Source organism: Muscardinus avellanarius (genome assembly GCF_963383645.1).
Source record: "Muscardinus avellanarius genome assembly, chromosome: 16".
In the NCBI taxonomy this organism is placed as follows: Eukaryota; Metazoa; Chordata; class Mammalia; order Rodentia; family Gliridae; genus Muscardinus; species Muscardinus avellanarius.
This window is the reverse complement of record NC_137802.1, coordinates 65,789,221-65,809,889: the sequence shown is the minus strand read 5'-3', so window position 1 is coordinate 65,809,889 and position 20,669 is coordinate 65,789,221. Positions and strand designations below refer to the sequence as shown.

At 48.7% G+C, this 20,669-nt stretch overlaps 1 protein-coding gene across 1 annotated transcript; it reads right to left on the bottom strand.

The window, feature by feature from the left end:
• Positions 1-13,937: 13,937 nt before the first annotated feature.
• Positions 13,938-16,889, bottom strand: SOX9 (SRY-box transcription factor 9; the record flags this gene model as incomplete). Its single annotated transcript, XM_080713426.1, has 3 exons — positions 13,938-14,773; positions 15,392-15,645; positions 16,459-16,889. The coding sequence occupies 3 exons, from the start codon at positions 16,887-16,889 to the stop codon at positions 13,938-13,940; spliced, it is 1,521 nt and encodes a 506-aa protein (XP_080569552.1).
• Positions 16,890-20,669: the final 3,780 nt, after the last annotated feature.

Below are 20,669 nucleotides of genomic sequence, written 5' to 3'. Positions count from 1 at the left end.
GTGCGGAGGTAGAATGCCTCTGGCTTCAATTCCAAGTACCCACTCCCATGCCATACGTACATAGAGCTATGGGTTCCAGAACAATACAGAAATATAAGAGTATTGGTGCTCCAGAAAACTCTGATATCAGCAGAAGCAAGGCGATTTACTTTGCTATACCTTTGCTAATGCATAGGTATTAACACCGTTTTTTAGGTGGGCAGCTCTGAAAAGGCACTGCAGAGAATTACTTCTGCCCTACCAGAAAACACACACACACACACACACACACACACACACACACACACACACTCATACCTGATTTTACTACTTCTGTGCCTCAATGTTCTCAAAGAGATGGCTTTGTCCTTGGAACCTTTATGAACCTGAGCTGCCTTTTATAGCAGTACTCTTTGTAGGAACCACACTCTTTGGCTCCATTTCCAGGGAGATGTTGCTTTTTCGAACAGTGTCTAGCTTTTCAATCAATGTCTAACTTCTCTTAAACCTGACCCTCCATCTTTTCTTTGTTTGTTTGTTTGTTGTTGATTTTGGTTTTTTGCACTTAGGATAACATGCAGTGTGGACTCAGCCACCAACTCCGTTTTGTTTTGCTTAGTGGTAAAGTTTAAGCAAAAACAAAACCCAAACAATAAGTCCTCCTAGGAAGAGAACCTGGAGTTTGGGAGGGAGGGTTTGCTCTGGTACCCAGGGATGCTCTTCCTTTAAGGCTCTGTGAAGTCACCTCCCGCAAGCTGTCTCCCTTCAGCTCCCTGGAGCGAGGACCATAGCGGTGGTTGACTTCTGCTTCCTGTCCTCCCGGGTCCTGAAAGGAGCTCTTGGTGGTCTGGGGTGGAGCACGTGTGCATGGGCGCATGCGTGAGCTCTGCTTCTGGGAACAGGGAAAAGGGCAAGAGAGAAACAGATGGGCCCCCTGAGCTTCTCCTTGGCCTGGAAAATGAAAGGCGGAGAAAATCGTAATAAAAAACGGAAACAGCTGTGGCAGGGCGGCAGCAGCTTGCGGGGTGGGTCCAAGCCCGAGGGGGGTTGCAGGCAGTGGAGACGCTGCTTCTTGGAAGGGTGGGTGCCACCGAGACCTGTGCCCTTTCTGTGAGCTCCCAGCACCCCTGGGTCTCCGCAACACCCTTCCGTGTTTTTCTGTGATGGAGACTGAAGATCTTTTAAGATCCCAGAGAAGAAGGTTGATAAACAGGCCCATCACGGCCGCCAGTGTTTAACTAGCTGTGCAGTGGGGCTGGAGCTGTTCTTCTACTTCATAGAAAGAAATCCACACCACCCCCTTACCCCCTGACTTTGTTTAAACTTGTTTTCTGTTGAATTCTTGGCACATAAAGTCAACAGCAGGTTAATACACCATTTGTTGACAGTTGACCAGGATGATACACTGAATAAGCAGAAAAGACATTTAGTTATAACCGTTGGCTTCCTTTCAAGAGATATTGGACTCTTTGTCCAGAGGGACTTTCAGGCTGGAGAGTCCTGAGGAATCAGACCAGAAGACATAGTAACTCCGAGGAAGAGCGTGGCTTTCCTAGCAGGATAGACAGAGTTTCTGGGAAAGGGAGGAATTTTCTTTTTCTTTACCTGCTTCCCACTGTTACTAATGAATGGTAATTGTAATTTCGGTTAAATCATGAGGGCAGTAATAAAGTGTAGCCTTGCTAATGTAGAATGGTAACTAAATGACAGAGACCTACAAATCAGGATATTGATTTTTTTTCAGGTAAATTAATTTATTTATCAAGTAATCCTTTAATATTATTGTTACTGTTATTATTATTGTTACTGTTATTATTATTAATTATTAATTTGTATATTATCAGGGATGGGACCCCGGGGCATTCTACCTTTGAGCTGCACCCCCAGCTCTATTTTATTTTTTATTTTGACACAGGGTCTCTGCAAATTACAGAGGGCCTCACTAAGTTGCTGAAGCTGACCTCCAACCTGCAATCTTCCTTTCTCAGCCTCCCAAATCCTGGGATGACAGGCACGTACCACCATACCAGGCTGGTTTGGTATTTAAAAACAATCTGCCTTTAGATAACAAACTTGTAGGGAATTTCTGACTCTAAGTTGTCCGTTTGCTTCACTCCTTTGACCATCTTTAATTCAGAAATACAACTTTTCATAATTTACCAATGTTTCTTTTACCATCACGGTCTCTTCTTGCTAAGTGTGAAGTCTCTGTCTCATTCACCTTTGGACCACTAGCTTCTGACTTTGAGCTTGTCAGGTGACAGATGAGCAGCAAGCATGGTTGCCATAACGAGTCTTACGTCCTGGGCAATGTGGCTGAACAAACCAGACCAAGACAGTTCTTTCTATACTGGATGACCGAGAGGAACCTTTTGATACATAGCTATGGGTACTGGTCTCTCAATGGATATCTGAATTTTAAGTAGCCCATGTCCATCGATTGGCTAGCCACTTAGGGCTGATTTCGGATATGCTGATGGTTCAAGATACTTTCCTGCCGCTTCATTATATTTTTCTGCCTACTGTGAGGTGCAGGTTTGGTTCTGAGGGTTAGCACTGGGGCTGAATCAAGATTCTCAGGTAACACAGATAAAAATTGGAGGGGAGAGAGTCTTGGTGGGAATAGGGGAATCAAGGGACAGGAGCATCTAAGGAGACTTAAAACTGCCATATCCCCTCCCACCCACCCCTTTTAAAATCTCAGAAAACAGCTGCAGGTGGAGAAGAGACTGGATTTCGCAGGGGTTCAGACAGGGGCCAGCTGGGTGATGAAATCCACTCAGGGGTCAGATGTACTCTCTTGTTGGGTGAAGGTTTCAGAAATTTCAGGGACTTTCAAAATTGAGTGGTTGGGGGGGGGATACAGATCTGTTGCCCAGGGAGACAGGGACTCGGGCATAATTATCCTGAGATCCAGGAGCCCAGGCATAAGGGGATAAGGAGCATCCAGGCACTCTTCTCTAACTCTGCTCTAGACACTCTTAGATCAGAAGCTCGTCTTTTTTTTTTTTTTTTTTAAATTTCAGAGAAGAAAATCACTTAAGAGCAAATCTGACCTTTTCCAGGGGCTTACAGCTTTAGAGTGCAGGAATCCCACAGATGTCTTCTTTGGTAAAGGGACTTAGAGCAGTTTGCACAAGCACCAGCTGGAAGTCCGGTGCTTACTTGAGTTAAGGGTTCCTCTTCTCCTCCTAGACTTCCTCCGCCTCCCGAGCTGCCCGTGATCTGCCTGAGAGACTCAAGTAGAAGCTCCTGGATTCCCAGTTGTGCCTGTCACCAGCTGGACCTGGACGACCGTCAGAATCTGCTCCCACACAGAGCTCGGCAGGGCCCCAGGGGGACGGATCCCACGCAGGGCCCCAGGGGGACGGATCTAGCTGGATTCAGACAGTGCCCAGGAAGCTGCAGAAATGAAAAGTCATCAGAAGAATGGCTATCTAGACTCTTCTTGTCTAAAAAAAGGAAATAAATACTCAGGTTTCAAAAGATTGTGTGTATGTGTGTGTGTGTGTATGTGTGTGTATGTGTATGTGTGTATGTGTGTATGTGTGTGTGTCTGTGTGTATGTGTGTATGTGTGTATGTATGTGAGTGTGTATGTGTGTGTATGTGTGTATGTGAGTGTGTATGTGTGTGTGTATGTGTGTGTATGTGTGTATGTGTGTGTGTATGTGTGTGTATGTGTGTGTGTGGGTCATTGGATCTGAGGTCCCTTGAATTCTGTAATGCAAATGACTTAAAAGGGAACTATATAGGGTACTGAGGAGGAGGGGGATTGGAAATACACAAAAAACACAGAATCTTGTTTAAACTATGACAAAATGTTAGTTTATTTTGGGGGGATACTGGGGATTGAATCCAGGAGCATTCTACCTCTGAGATACACCCCAAGTCCTATTTCATTTTGAAAATGGGTTTTCCTAAATTGCTGAGAGCCTCACTAAATTGCTGAGGCTGGCCTCGAACCTACAATCCTCCTGTCTCAACCTCCCAAATAAGGGAATTTACAGGCATGCACCACTATGCCTGGCTAAATGATAGTTTTTATACAGAGGAAACAGAACTCTCCTTTAATGCTTTTTGGAGTGTAAAATGATTTAAGCACTTTAGAAAAATCTTTTGACTGTTTCTTATAAAGTCAAACATTTATCTATCCTGGAACTAATTAAATCACACATCTAGGTATTTACCTGAGCGAGATTTATGTGGGCTCTTTCCACAATAAGGCCAATGTCTATTCACGAGAAAACGACGAAATCTATCATGTATACATGATAGGACGAGAAAAAAAAGTATGAAATGCAAGCCATAGCACTTATGCATCTAAAAAAATTATGTTGAACAAAAGAAGCCAGATATGAATGGGCACAGATTGTGCGATTCCAGTTATATGGAGTTCAAGAATGGGCTCTAATCTATGGTGCTAGCGATCCTACCAGAGATTGGCAAAGGGACATGGGTACTGACTGAAAGAAGGAAAGAAGCAGGCATGGCAGGCTGATGGATATGTCCTCCGATCTGACTGGGGTGGTGGTTGCCCAAATGTATACATACATCAAAGACTGAGTTGAGTCGTTAAGACCTTTGCATTTCTCCACATGCAAGGTTTGTGTTCTGGTTGTTTAGTTTTTGTCGTTGTTTTCCCATAATAAAATAAGGGATGGGAAGAAATGAGAAGGGAAAGGAAATCCATAAAGGATGCTTTTTGGAGAGTCGTGGCCAGGTAGTGGATCCTTCTCTTCACTGGAGAAGTAAGGTGGTCACCCACTCATACCAAAGCTAGCTAATGGGACTTTGGGATGGCGAGTTAGCAGAGCTTTTCAGTGAGCCCTTGCAGTGGGGAAGCAGAGAGAACTGGTGCTTGACTCGAATCTAGGTACCCAGGGTGAGAAAGGAGAAGTGGAAACTTCTCTTGGCTAAGGGGTATCTCTCCATTGACCAAGCGTGGGTCCCTTGGCAGACAGAGAAGAGAGCAAGTGTAGCATCTTCTTGGGTTAGCAGATTTGTCTGTAGAGACAAGGAGACCCCAGCAGAAAGGGGTTGGTGGTGTTGCGAGCATGCTCAGCAGTGGGGAAGTTAAACAGGACTTGTGTGAAGTCAAGAAGTCAAGATTAACAGTCCACGCAAGAGTCCCAGCAGAAACAGCCAGCCTGCTGCACCCAGGAGACCGTCATTAACCACCCACCAGGGCCCAGGGCCCCAGAGTGTGCTGTCTCGTCCCTTTCTTTCTCGCCCCCGTTCCCCCATCCCCTGTGACTCTGGGGGGCACACAGGAAACAGCAGCCAGCTGGCAGGAGAAGGGGAAGCTGGCCACGTGGGGAAGGACAGGACCACCCTTCTTCTGCATGACAGCTTTGCATCTTGCAGAAATCTTGACTTGAGGGAGAGAGAAGATTTAATAGTGACCTAGTTTAGACAGCTCTTGGGAGGGATCATTTGATTACTGAAATGAGATTTAAAAATAACATTAATAACAACAACAACAAAAGGATATAAGCAAAGGATCCTCTATTTTCTGAGAGTCATGGGACTCCCCATTTTCTACCTGGTGTACAGTGAACAGTCATCAAGTGTTAATTTAATTGATTTTTTTAAATTACAGGATAGTTGGTGACCTTTTCCTTCTAATCCCTAAATACTAAATTTCTACCTGAGAACCTGGGGGAATAAAAATGACTCACTATGCTAGTGAATCCATAAGTAAGTTATTGGGCTTAAAAACAATGAGCGCAAAAGGATCTTTTATTTTCTGAGAAGGAAGGAAACCCTCAACTCCTACCTGGCGCAAGGTGGACAGTCACCGAATGTTAATTGATTTTTTGATTACAGGGCAAGCCTTCGGGAAACCTGCACGAGGCCAGCAAACTCTGTACAGAACCAGCTAGATGGTGTTTCAGGCACTGTGAGCTGTGGTCTGTGTCCCAACTACTCAGTTTTGCCATCACATTAAGGAATCACATAGAAAACGTGCAGACTAATGAGTGCAGTTTTCTTCCAATAAAACTTTATTTGCAACAGTCAGTGGGTGGGCCAGTTTTGGTCCATGGGCCATAGTTTGCCAGCCCCTGGAGAAGGGCAGTTGAATCATATGGTTAAAAAAAAAAAATGGATTTCATTCTAAGTGGATAGATAGCCATATGAGTTTTGGAATAAGAGGAGGTCTCCCATGGTCAGAATTTGCCTTTAAGCGATTCCCTGTATCATGTTTTATCACGTAAGATTTGCATTTCCCCATGTATTCTCCATCCCCGGTTATAAAATTCATCTCAAATTCTCTTTTTAAAACTGAGGGGTGAAGCCGGGCGTGGTGGCACATGCTTGTAATCCCAGCATTTGGGAGGCTCAGACCGGAGGATCGCGATTCTTGGGCAGCCTCAGCTACTTAGTGAGGCCCTTTGCAATTCAGTGAGACCTGGTTTCAAAATAAAGAATAAAAAATAGAGCTGGGGGTGCAGCTTGGAGGTAAAAAGCCCCTGGGTTCCATCCCCAGACCCGCAAAAAGAAAACAACAACAACAACAACAACAAACAAACAAAAAACAACTGAGGGGTGAGAGGAATGTATGGGTAGTTAGTTGCCTGTGCCTTTTCCTAGTTGTGTAACCTTAGGTTAACTGCTTAATACCTCTAAGCCTCAGTTTCCTTCTTTATAAAACTCTACTAATGACACCTGTCTCTGAGGGTTCTTAAACATGCGAAATGAGATCATGTTTATAAAACATCTGCCACCGTGCCTGGGACAGCAAGGGCTTAATGTAGACCCCCTTTCCTTTTTTCTTTCCACCGAGTATCTGTCACACCGCAGGAAAAACAGGAGAAAACATAAAACTCAGTAATTGGCTTAAAAAAAAAATCACAGGATTGCAGGATAGGAGAAATTGCTTGCCAGGTGATCTGGCTGCTACAAGAGCTGATAAAATTTTAATTTAAATGAATAGAAGTGCAATTTCTGATCACAGGAAAATGATGAATCTACTTGTATTTCGTATTAGTCAAGCCATATTCAGAGCCTTGGAAATAATTCTGGGTGTGCTAACTTGAGAATACTACTAAACGCAGACAGTCAAAGAAGAATGACAGACTTTGAAGCCAGGCATGATGGTGCAAGTCTGTAATCCAGCCACTCAGAAGATTGAGGCAGGAGGATCGCAAGTTCAAGGCCAGCCTGGTCAACTCTGCAGGATCTTGTCAACAAATATAAAAAGGGCTGGGGTTGTATCTCAGTGGTAGAGCACCTCTGGTTTCAGTTTCCACGATAACAAACAATACAAAACAAAGAACCAAAACACAATAGAAAACGTTAACGAGATGGGGAGCTATGTCATGGAAAATATATTGGAAATGTTTAGCTTGATAGGGGGCAGAGCTAAAAGAGAAGTCGCAAACTGTACAAGTAGGTGAAGAGCCAGGGCTATCATTTGGAAGATAGATAAGACTCACACCACACTGGATTGGAACTGAACCATTGTGTAGAAACTACAGAGATAAGATTTTCCCCCCCACTATTAAAGATCCCATGATAGCAGAAGCAGAGCTCACAGTCATTCCCACTATTCTAGAAACAGTGGAGGAATTTTCCACAGCCAAGATCCTGTATAAAAAATACAGGTTTTGTAAGTGCAGGACAGCCATGTTGAAAGGCCTCTTATGGCGTTTTCCTAATTCCTGATTCCATAAAACTGAAGGTGCATGAACCAATTCTCTGCAGAGCCGAGAGATCCTTTTACATGTTAGAGACCAGACTTCTAATGGAGTCTCTGTTTAAGGGGTTGTGAGAGCCGGGCGTGGTGGCGCACACTTTGTAATCCCCGTGCTTGGGAGGCGAAGACAGGAGGATCGCGCAGGTTCAAAGCCAGCTATGCTGGCTTAAGAGACCCTGTTTCCAAATAAAAATATAAAAATAGGTCTGGGAGTGTAGCCCGGAGGTAGAAGGGCTTCCAGGAACCCCAGTACCACACACACACACACCAAAAAAAAAAAAAAAAAAAAAAAATTAAAAAAAATAAAGGATTGTGAGATAACAGAAACTCATGCTACCTGGAGAGGTAGAGAGATGAATCCAGGGCAACTGCAGGTAGCAGGAGGGCATTGGATGGGGTCACTGTCACTGAGAAACAAAGGAAGATAAAGAGAGGAAGAAAAGAGTGTCAGCAAATTCTCACTGAAATCATTCCCAAATGGACTAACTACCCCATCTCTGTGCCCAACCTCTCCGGGGCCCTACCTACTCAATTGCCCCATGAACCTGCTATTCTCCTATCTCAGCCTCTCAAGCACTGGGGTTACAGGTGTACACCACCACACTTGGCTAGTGCGGCTGTTTTAACTGAAGGCACACCCGAGATTGGCTGACTATGTTGTATTTGATCTACAAAGAATTATTCTCCAAAACAGTCAGAGTAAAACAGATCTGATCTATGAAGGATGAAAGAGGAAGAACCCACTCAGTCAGTGTTCAGAAAACTTCTTTAGCTGCCAGAGTCCCTGGAGGGAAGGGGAGTAGATGTGGGAGGGAGGTCTGATGGGGTAAACACTTGGACTGGTAAGATGCACAAACACAAATGCATCAATGCGACATCAGTGTTGGGCACGGAGAAGGGGAGGGGGCTGGGTGGGAGTCAGGGGTGTGGGGGGCTCACCAAGGCTGTGTGCGTGTACGTCTGTCTCTATGGCTCTGAAGTTCACCATCGCGTATGGTTCCAATAATGCACCAGTGAAAATAAAAAAGACAATTAAAAAATAATCCACGGAGACCCCATGAAACTGCAGCAGACAGTTGGAATAAGAAAACAAAACAAAACAAAACAATAACACGAGCAGAAAGAGGACCGCGATGTAACGCGGTGGGAGATAGGTCAGTAAGGTTTCTGTGTGCTTGATCTAATTTAGCTCCTGTTATGCTTCCAAGATTATGTCACCAGAGGAAAGGAAGTCACGGGAGTCTTAGAGCGATAAGAAACTTAGGGGAGTGATAGAAGGCCGTGGTAGAGGTTCTCTAGAGCAGGTTCTGTGGAAATGCCCTCAGGTTCACGGATAGGATGTGAGGTAGGTATTCATTAAGCACCGACTCTGAGCAAATAGAAAAGTGTCTTGTTTGCTGGCCAAGAGTCGTGATCATGGGCCAACCCAGGTTTTGTGAGGCCTGAAGTTTCTACTGCTTTTGATTTTTTTTTTTTTTTTTTGGTTAGGGGACTGTTTAAGAAGAATACCATAAATAAAAAAGAAATACTAGGTTAAATATAGGCCTTAAAACGAGCCTGTGTACAAAGGATGCGGAAGCTCAGGATTTCTTTGTTTTATAATCTACCTACCACTGGATATAGCAGTTGTTCACTGATCAACTTATTACAGAAGATGTCACAGGGGTGCTTCTTTTTTTATTCTTCTTCTTCTTTTTTTTTTTTTGTGGTACTGGGGTTCCTGGAAGCCCTTCTACCTCCGGGCTACACTCCCAGACCTATTTTTACATTTTATATTTGGAAACAGGGTCTCCTAAGCCAGCGCGCGCGCTGGCTTCGAACCTGCGTGATCCTCCTGTCTCCGCCTCCCAAGCGCGGGGATTACAAGCGTGTGCCACCACGCCCGGCTATTATTCTTTATTTTGAAACAGGGTCTCACTAAGTTGCAGAGGGCCTAAGTAGCTGAGGCTGGCTGCAAACCCGGATCTTCCTGTCTCAGCCTCCCAAGTACTGGGATTACAAGCGCGCGCCACCACTTCTAAAATGCTCATCTTAGAAATCAGAGAGCAAGAAGGGATGGGATGGATCTGAATGGAAAAGTTAAGCACACAGCTCAAACTAGCCCGTGTGGTTCTGTCTTAATGGAGCACAGGACTGGCTTCAAGGGAGCTTGTTTTTCTTCCATTTGTTTATAAAAATCCCCTTTTCATTAGTATAAAAAGAGGAGTTTTCATTTTTGCATGCAAAACAAAACAACAACAACAAAAAAAAAAAAACCAAATAGCTTTGAGTCTAAATGTAAGCTTTTTCTGTTATTGGAGGACTCCAGGTTTCCAATCAATGTGTCCTTGTTCCAGGGTGATAAGCTCTATGTTGCTGGAATTAGAATAAAAATTCCTCCAAAATATTTTATAATCGGGTGATAAAGGATTCCCTTCCTACCATGTGGTGTTCTCTATATTTTACTGTGTATGGGGATCACTTGGGGACTGAATGAAAAAATCCTTTTTCCTGGGTTTCACTCCCTGAATTCTAATGAATGAGGACAGTTGTGCAGACAGAAAGAGTCGGAAGCTGTCAATTCCCAGACCCCCAAGTCACCTTAGTAACAATCAATAGCATGTGAGAACAGTCAAAAACATTCTCAGCCAAAGGAGAAACTGAGGCATGGGGCAGTCAAGCAAATTGCCTTCACAGGTTTATGTCCAGGTAGAACAAACACTCCACTTCCAAGAAGAAGACCTGCCTAAGGTCTCTCTTTTAGAAAAAAAGAGACAGTAGTCTAGCTAATAGTATAGAGTTGATAGGGAAGGGGGCGGGGTCATGATGGGAAAGTGCATGTGGATTTTAATAGACCAAAGGATTAGAGCGAAGAAGGTGGACGAGAATTAGTGAACACCGGGGAGACTTTCAAAAAGGACTTTTTGTGTGTGTTGATGGGGAGGGTTAGTGTGGGCCTCAGCGCGGTCTTGGCGTAAAAAGGGACCAGAGATTGCTGTCTGCAGGGCTAGGGAGGGATTTGCACAGGCCCCCGCAGATCACAAGCCCTCAATCAATGTTTTTTGGAGTTTGCAAAGGAGGTCGGGTACAAGTACTAATTCTGCCTCGATTTGATAACTACCATGTTCCTGGTTGCCATGATCCTGGTGTGGGACAGAAGCCAGGAATCCTCTAAGCAGAATCAAGTACTGTGAGATCATAGCAGAGGACTTGGACGCTGCTGAGCCCCAAAAGCCCCGGGCTAGCACTGTGCCCTCCCCGAGGTGGTGAGAGGAGCTCACCTTCACAACACACACACACACACACACACACACACACACACACACACACACACACACACACACTTCCCCCAGAGGCAGGGGGCGGGGGCTCCAGGCGGTGGGAGGAAAGGAGTGATTTCATCTGTTTAATGAAAAATGACCTGAAGGTTTCTCTGAACCTGGAAACTCCCCATCTAACTGGGGCCAAAGAAAACAGTATTAGGTCCTTATTTCTTCTAGGATGGCTTTGCATCTACTCCAAATGAGTTAAAACTGGAGGGAGCAGAAAAATAAGGTCATCTCCTTCCACTGTCTCCAGCAGAGGAACCAGAAAAGACCAGGCTTATTTATAGAGTTACTGTGACAGGCTTCCCTGGGGGTGTCCCTGTGGACCCTCTTTTTCTCTGGCTCCTTCGGCCTGGTAAGTGGGCAACCCTGTTTCTCTGGTATGCGTTCACAATAACATAAAATTGGACATAGGGCATTCAGACCAGGGACTCACCCCTGGAGCATCTGTCTGTTGGAAAAGCTAAGGTTTCAGGTCTAACAGTCTTTGTTCCCTCTGACCTCCATTGGGAACACCTTTCGCCCTGAAGCAAGAGGTTGTCAAAACCACAACAAGCATTTTGCCACGGCGGGCAACTAACATATCACACTTATGTCACCTAGCGGGGTGGTACTTCTCAAGACAGGAGTGTGCATTGGGTTTGGGGGCTCTGATGGATTTGGGGGCTACGGCGTCGTGCTTTCTTCTCAGTAGTCTGTCTCAGGTCTACTGAAGGAACACTGAGAAATCGAACCATCGCACTGATCCCCATTTTACAGTTGCTTTGGACCCCAATTCCTCAACTCATCCTTTTAGCAGGAGAACCAGGTAAGTAAGTCCATAAGGCCAGTTTCTTTTTAATGCAATGTATATTTATTGTAAACAATAATATACAAAAAAGAAGGAAAGAAAGAAAGAAAGAAAAGAGGGAGCTTAAGTTTCACAGAGAGAACAGGTTTGGAGGGGAAATGACCAAAACAAACGAAACACAAACACAAGCCAAACCTTACCTAAAGAGAAAATATGATTTAAATGCCAGGTTTCTTAAGTTACAGAAGTATTTTTTTTTAAAAGAAAAGATCTGCTTTTATACAGAAATTGAAAGACGCCATATTATGAGTGCTTTACGACTTTATTCTACTGACTTCTAAAACTGTTAATATATCTTTTCTTTAAATAAAAAAAGTCTGCTGTCTTTTTTTTTTTTTTTAAAGCAATTCTCAAACGCTCCAGCCACAGCCGTAATTAAAGATTAGATTCTGTCAGTGGGCCGATTCCCTCCCTCTGTCCTTTCTGCAAGAGGACTTGAAGGGAATATCCGTGATGACACATGCTTGTATTGTTTTGTGTCAAAACACACACACACACACACACACACACACACACACACACACACACACACTTAGGCAGCCCAAAGGTCTGTGGCAGAAAACACTGCAAAGAGAACAGTGATCTACTACATTTGCAATCTCTCATTTGTACAAAAGAGAAACTTAAGTTTCCAGTTTGTTTTCAACAACAACAACAACAACAACAACAAAAAAAACAACAAAGAAGAAAAAAAAATAAAAAAAAAAGGACAAACAGAAAGGCATTTGTACAAGTCCAGGAGGAGGAATCCAAAGAAACTTGCTTTTAATAATAAAAAAGATTAAAGAGATAAATAAAAAAAAAACTGGTTACAGTTAAGAACATAATTTAACAACAGATGACCATACCCTTTGAGGAAGGCTCCAACAACCTTTTTAAAGACAGTATTTAAAAAAAAAAAAAAAAGGAGGAAGATTTTTTTTAATTAAAACCGCTCCTTACAAAATAAATAATTTTAGCACGTGGAATGTTTTGAAGGGCAACTGCTGGTGTTCAGAAAGGCAACAGGTGACAGTCTGAGCTTGTGGACTCCAGCATTTGTGGTCCAGCTGGGCCCTGGGCAGGCAACCAGGGGGCAGTACGCTCTGGTACTGAATGGCTGCTGAAATATTTATTTCCCTACCAGATTTCCGGCTCCTTTGCTGGCCTTTAGACTGTAGGGAAAAAAAAGCAAAATCGGGAGGACCTGCACCAAATACAGCGCAAGTAATTTCCAGCAGCATTGGTTTTTTAAGGCTCAAGGTGTTTTTGTCTTGTTTTAAAAATATATATTTTATCATATATATATATATATATATATATATATATATATATATATATATATACATATATGATAAAGCTTACCAAATGCTTCTCTACACTATTGGCTTATTCTCATCTTTGCAAAATAAGGCTTTTCTTTTTCTTTTTAAGGCAGCTCCTCCTTGAATCAGACAGCCTGAGGAATTATGCAAAACTCACCCCCAAAACTGATCCCATAACACAATTCTGCTTTTTTTAATGTTAATATTAAGACACGCTTTTTTTTTCTTTTTCTTTTTCTTTTTTTTCCTTTTTTTTGTAGGAGAAAGCAAATCTGTACAAAAATACTCTGGTCGCAAGAAAAGCTAGAGCACACTGTTCAACTAAGAGTAGTTTAGCTGTTGGAAAAATAAGAGCATTTAATTTTTTATCTAAAAATATGTATAAATCCCCTCAAAATGGTAATGAATCATACACAGTACATACTAAAATATTTAAAATAGAGAATATTCCTCACAGAGGACTTTCTTCTTTTAATTACTGCTAAAAAATAATTACATAGTCCAAACAGGCAGAGAGAGTGAACAAATTGGTCACATGATTCTGTCGTCCTCCACGTTTGCTCCCAAGGCGTCTAGTCCAAGTATCTCCTGCGTGTCCCTGTGGCCAAAGTGTCCGAGTTAGGAAGGCGTTTTGGCTAGATAATGTCTCCATCTCAGAACGTGAGTTGCCTCGAGCTTACAGGTCTTTAAGAAACAGGAGGAGAACAAAAATATCAAAAACAAAAACGTCCCAAGGAAATTCTGGTTGGTTGTTGATTTCTTCGGTTCCGGCGAGGGATCATCTCGGCCACCTTCTGGTCCTCAAGGTCTGGTGAGCTGTGTGTAGACGGGTTGTTCCCAGTGCTGGGGGCTGTGGGTCTGCGGGATGGTGGGGACCCCGGACGTGTCGGCGATGGGGGTGTACATGGGGCGCTGGGCGGGGTTCATGTAGGTGAAGGTGGGGTAGAGGCCAGAGCCCTGGCCCCCCGCGTGGCTGTAGTAGGAGCCCGAGTTCTGGTGGTCGGTGTAGTCGTACTGCGAGCGGGTGATGGGCGGGTAGGAGGGGCTGTAGTGCGGCAGGTTGAAGGGGCTGTAGGCGATCTGCTGGGGCGAGTGCGGCTGCTCGCTGTAGTGGCTGGGGCTCAGCTGCTCGGTCTTGATGTGCGTTCGCTGGGACTGCCCGGGCTCGCTGGTCAGCGTGGTCAGCGTGTGCGCCTGCTGCTGCTGTGGGGGCGCTGCCTGCTGCTGCGGGGGCGCGGGCGGCGGCTGCTGCTGCGGGGGCGCCTGCGGGGCTGGGGGGGCCTGCGGCGGGGGCGGCGGCGCCTGCTGCTTGGACATCCACACGTGGCCCGCGCCCGCCGAGGTGGCCGCGGTGCTGCTGATGCCGTAGCTGCCGGAGTAGGTGACCTGGCCGTGCGTGGCTGGCACCCCGGGGTGGCCATTGGGCGGCAGGTACTGGTCAAACTCGTTGACGTCGAAGGTCTCGATGTTGGAGATGACGTCGCTGCTCAGCTCGCCGATGTCCACGTCGCGGAAGTCGATGGGGGGCTGTCTGCCCCCCTCGGGCAGGGGGCGCCCCTCTCTCTTCAGGTCCGCCTTGCCCGGCTGCACGTCGGTTTTAGGGGTGGTGGGTGGGGTGGGCGGGCCCTGCGATTGCCCTGCAGGCAATAAAAGAAAAAGACGGAAGGCAAAATCAACAAGGGCTGTGCCGGCGTGGACCAGGTCTTAGGAACCTCCGGGGACCCTCCCCGTGGCTCGGGCGTATTAAGGGCCCGCGACCGCGCTGCAGGCGCGCTGCACCGGCGATAAGTCCCGGAATCATTAACCCGCCGGTACACACCAGGCCACCTCCTTTTATCAGGGAAGGGTCTGAGGCCCAGGGGTCCGGAAGACCAAATTGCTACCTGTAGAAGAACGCTCTGTGTGCCTTTGGGGTGGGAGCAAAGAAACCGGGGAACGGGGGGGGGGTGTGAAGCTGTAAAGGCATTTTACTTCGCAATTAAAAAAAAAAAAGAATCTCTAAGGACACAGTGGTTGAGTGTGTGTGTGTGCGCACGCTGTGCTGTGTGTGTGTGTGTATGTGTGTGCAAGTGTGTGCACGCGCGCCTGCTGGGGCCCCGGATAGGAAGGATAGCGGGGTCAGGCTCAAAGGGTAGGGTAGAGTTTCTCTCCCGGGGCTGTGCAAAGTCCCCAAGCAGAGGATCCTAGGCGGGGGCTTGGGTCCGTGCCAGGCAGGGCTCGGGGTGGCTCGGCCTGGGGGCCGGGGAGGGACTCACCCGAGTGTTCGCCGGGGGAGTGCACCTCGCTCATGCCGGAGGAGGAGTGGGGCGAGTCGGCCTGCAGCGCCTTGAAGATGGCGTTGGGGGAGATGTGCGTCTGCTCCGTGGCCTCCTCGGCCTCCGCCTGCCCGTTCTTCACCGACTTCCTGCGCCGAGGCTGGTACTTGTAGTCGGGGTGGTCCTTCTTGTGCTGCACGCGCAGCCGCTCGGCCTCCTCCACGAAGGGCCGCTTCTCGCTCTCGTTGAGCAGTCTGGGGCGGAGGGAGGGGGCAGAGAAAAAGAGCCCGGGAGTCAGCGAACTCGGCGAGTTGTCAGGCCCCCGCCACGGCCGCCTCCGCCCGCCACCCCCGTGCGCCCCGCGGTCCAGCCAGCGCCGCGGCTCATACCTTGGCTCAAAAATAAATAAATAAATAAATAAAAGCAAAGCAAAGTCTCAGCTCTCCGAGTCGGACCGGAGCGATCACTCGTCCCCGCCCCTCTCCTCCCCTTCCCTTCTAATTTGGAAGCGCTGGAGAAGGAACCGAGAGGGAAATAGCTCCCGGCTGCTGCTCTAAACGCAGTGGCTACTGGAGTTATGCACCCCACCCCCTGCACGCACACACCAAAAACTTCTAAAAACCACTTCGGCTGCAAGAAACACCCTCTCTCCTCGCCCCCACATTCTCAGCAGTCTTCCTCCGTCACCCCATTTCTGCCAGGGGGCTGCTCCAGTTTCAGCCTCTCCCCCCTCTATTTCTTGGATGTCTGGCTGCTGGATACAGCGCAATTGGGGGGGGTAAGCAACCTCACTCCTCCCTCATTGAACTTAAAGCAAGCAGGCTGGCAGCCCCCTCCTCTGGTGTCCTAGTCCTCGTTTGCCGCCCCCCCCCGTTCCCTTTGCGCTCACCCACCCCCCCACCTCCATCCCCGGGAGCAATCCCAAGAGCTTGGACAAACTCCCAGCCAAAGTTACACCGCGCCCCCCTCCCGCCGGCTCCCGGAACCGCGACTCCCCGCCGCGGGGGGTGGGGCGGGGACCCCGAGTCCCCGGCCCGCGCCCCCCGCAGCCCGGCGCCGGGCCCTACCTCCAGAGCTTGCCCAGGGTCTTGCTGAGCTCGGCGTTGTGCAGGTGCGGGTACTGGTCGGCCAGCTTCCTGCGCGCCGCCTGCGCCCACACCATGAAGGCGTTCATGGGCCGCTTGACGTGCGGCTTGTTCTTGCTGGAGCCGTTGACGCGCACGGGCATGGGCACCAGGGTCCAGTCGTAGCCCTTGAGCACCTGGCTGACCGCCTCGCGGATGCACACGGGGAACTTGTCCTCCTCGCTCTCCTTCTTGAGGTCCGGGTCGCCTTTGGGGAACGTGTTCTCCTGGGGCCGCGTGTTCTCGGTGTCGGAGCCCGAGCCCGAGGGGCAGGGCGAGCCCGCCGAGTCCTCGGACATGGTGGGGCTGGGGGCGCCGGACAGGCCCTTCTCCTGCTCGTCGGTCATCTTCATGAAGGGGTCCAGGAGATTCATGCGCGGGCCCGGGGCAGGGGGCGGGTGGCCGGGAAAGGCGAGAAGCCGCGGCGGCTCGGGCTCGAGGCGCGCGCTCCTCTCCTCTCGGCGGCCCGGACGCGGACGCGGGCGCGGGCGGCTCCGGGGAGGCTGGCGGTCACCGAGCCGGGCGCTGGGTGGCCGGTCCGCAGCTGCCCGCTCCGAGCGGAGTGGAGGAGGAGGAGGGAGAGGAGGAGGAGGAGGAGGAGGAGGAGGGGAAGAAAGAGCCCAAGTGGGGCGCTCGCACCCCTTTCTCTTCGCCTCCTTGCAAAGAAAAGTTCCCGGAGTGAAGCCGGCCAAGTCTCCCCGCCACCGAAGTCCCCCGTCAGTTCCGAGCTCCGCTCGCGGCTCTCCGACTCCCAGCCCCGGGTCTCTTTAATAAATACTCCCCCCTCACCTTAGAGACGGCTGGCCAATCACAGCGGCGCAGTCCCGGGGCTGGCAAGCGGCTGATTGGACCCGATTTTGGAGAGGGAGGAGGATTGTGGCCCGGGGCTGGGTGACGAGACTGGAGGGGCGGGGAGGGGAGGGGAAGGGAGCGCGGCCCCAGGGTGGAGGGTCGGCGGGGGGAGGGGGCGCCTTGGGGAAGGCGGGGGACCCGGGACGCCCGAGTGTGTAAGTTTGCGGGACTCTCGGAATGTCAGAATGCTGGGGCCGTCTGCGCGCCCATCTTTTGCGTGTGTGCGCGCGCGTGTGTGTGTATGTGTAGACTAGGATCTACTCCCACCCCGACATTTCTTATTTCTTTTCACAGCTTTCTCCGCAGTACCGGGGACTTAGCTGAAGTTTGCAATATTCGGAAAAATAAAAAAACAAACACAAAACACCCAGCCGCTCCTTAATATAATAACGCGTCGTAGCCCGGTCCCTGCACCCGGAGCCTGCTCGCTCTCCAAAAAGTGCTTAGAAATGATCTCTGGAAGCGAGTGTTTTGGTGACTCAACTCTCTCTCAATTTTCACAGTCCCTCCGTAATGATCCATCTAAGTGGATTAACGTGCGCTGGTGTGTCCGGGCTGCCGCGGCTGGTCAGGGTTCTGCTGCGATTTTTTTTTTTTTTTTTTTTTTTTTTTGTGTGTGTGTGCAAAGTTCATCAATGAAAAACATAGCTAGGTCCGGGTGAAGGCTAGAGGCGGCGGCGGCGGCGGAGGCCGGGGCGATGCGATGCGATAGCCCCAGCTTGCGCTCTCCGGCCCGTCCGGCGCTCTGCAGCGACCTTGAACCCTGACAAGTCCCTCTCTGGTCCCCCGACCCCCTACCCCACCGCCGATGGCCCCTCCGTGATAGACAGTGTTACTGCTTCCAGTTTAGCTCTTTGCGCGGGTCAGAGTCGGAGTTGCAGCTTGAAATAAGTTTGCAAACTGTTCAGGCTGGGAGGTCGAACTGTGCGAAGGTGGCCGTCCCGGGCCGCGAGAGGCCGAGGCCGGTCACTTAGACTGTAAAACTCCACTCGGGCGCTGCGGCGATTAAAATTAAGAACGGTGCACTCCGGCTGAGCCGCGCGGCTCGCCCGCCTTCGGCCTCTTTACAGTCTCCTCCCGGAGGGTGGGTGGTGGGGGAGAGCCGGTCCTGCTGACTTTTGTCGCGAACTTTCAGACCCGCACACGCAGGTGAGAGTTCCGATGGAGGCCGTGGAGGTGTCTCTGCCGGGTTTCAAGGGTTATTTGAGCACAACTCTCGTGTTTACTCGAACTCTGAGAGGTAGGTTGGGTAAGTGCAGAGTTATCTGCTCTGGAACAGAAGAAAAATCTTAGTCGCCTGCGGGTCACACGCCTTCAGGATCCTACGTAAACGCACGATTGTGGAAAATCTCCTAATTTTAACCTCTTCTCCCACCCGCTTTTCTGGCTTTCGCAGAAATCGCCCGGAATAAATGATATTGTGGGTCAGTTCGCAACATCTCAAAGACAGCCCCCCCCCCTCCAATTTGTCAACTGCAGACACTGTTACAAAGTTCAAACGAATGTTTTATATGCATGTTTTTTTTTTTAATCTCGTTCTCTCTCTCTCTTTTTGGTTCAAAAGTTGACATTTCTTATAGGAAATAGAACTTTCGATAAGGTAGTAAGTCACAACCCTGTTCAACAGGATTTTCTTTTTAAACGAAGGTAACCCTTTCGCACTGGATGCCTCTAATATGCTACGGTTTAAGAGCTTAAGAGACCTGAAAACAACGGTCTTACAGTCAAAGTTCTGTGATTCCTCGCAGAAAGTGTACTGCAACATGGTCCTTTCTTGGGGGAAGAAGTCCCCTTAGTGTGGACATATCTTGGGTAGGGGGAATTTGTGTGATCGGCAGACACCTGATTCAAGAGGAGAGACCCAGAGACCATCGGGCAGATGTTTTAGTAAAGTAATTGAGACTTAGTTGCATTTTATTGTGCTTATCACGTTTACTTACACCAAGGCATTGAAAACGACTGTATTTTGGAATATTTTGCCAAATGTTTGTCGATAGACCCGGGCATTCTTAAGTGTATTTTAATACAATTATATACTAAGAGATATAATGCAAAGCAACATTTAAAATAATGAAACCATCGTGCTTTATACATTTTCTGCCCTTCGAATGCAAAAGTGTGTGTGTGTGTGTGTGTGTGTGTGTGTGTGTGTGTGTGTTTTAGTATCTTTTTGATAGTCTACTTAAAAAAGGACTGCAATTCTCAACTGCATCCAGAGGGGGCGCCAAAAGCTCAGAAACTAACTCAACTTTCGGGTAAACTCTTGGAAGGCGGCGTGGGGTTGGGGGAGGGTGGCGGTGGTGGTTGGTGGTGGTGTGTTCCACTCTATCACTGCTTTGAGCTGAGATTTATCTCTGTAGGAATCCCTATGCGATATTCCCCTTCTGTGCGTCCACTCTGAACAGCAGTTAGGGAAACTTGGGAGATGTGTGTCTATAGGGAAATTGTGTGTGTGTGTGTGTGTGTGTGTGTGTGTGTGTGTGTGTGTGTGTGTAGCACCTGAGATGCCTAGCTTTTTAATTCTGCTCAGAAATGGGAGACTGAGGCCCCTAGAAGGTCTCTTGTCCCCCAGGTGCCAAAAGTTGTTCGGTGAGCCAACATCAAGGCCAACCTGGCGCCTGGGCACTGTTAATTCAAATCCCCCCCCCCCCACTTTTTTTTTTTCCCCTGCGGCCTCGGATGTCCAGTCCCCCAACCCCACTCATGGGCTCCCCTTGCTTCGACTTGACTTTCGCAGGTCGCCCCCATTCTCCCTCCTCCTCCCTGGCCCAGGACGACGTTCCCAGTCCCCAGCCCGCGGGACCTCAGCCAGAAAGGCCGAGATCCAAAGGAATCCGCCCTTGATGTTCGGCTGACAGGTCGGGAAACCGAGGCAGTTTGGCCCAGTTTTAGCTAAAGTATTCTGCCCAAAGCGAAACGCGCTGGGGTCCTCCATCTTGCAGGGATGAGGGAGGGAAAGGGCGAAGGTCAAGAAGCGCGGCAGGGGACCGTGGGCCCTTTGCAATTTTCGGGACCCGCTTGCGGGTACAGGTTCTAAAAGCCAGCGCCTGGAGGTCTGCCGCCAGGAGCCGAGACGCGGAGGTGCGAGCGGATCCCAGGAGGGGAACCTTGAGAAACCGAGGTCTAGGATACCCCCCTTTTTCCCTCTAGCAGCGTCCGGGCCGGCGCCGGGCTCAATTTCCCCAGCGGGGGCCGCCAGTCCCCCCTCCCCTTACACGCGCGAGCGGAGCCTGAGCCCGGAGCTGGCGCGGGGCGAGTTGCAAACACTCTGCGCTGGAGGGAGAGGCGGGTCTCTGTCTCGG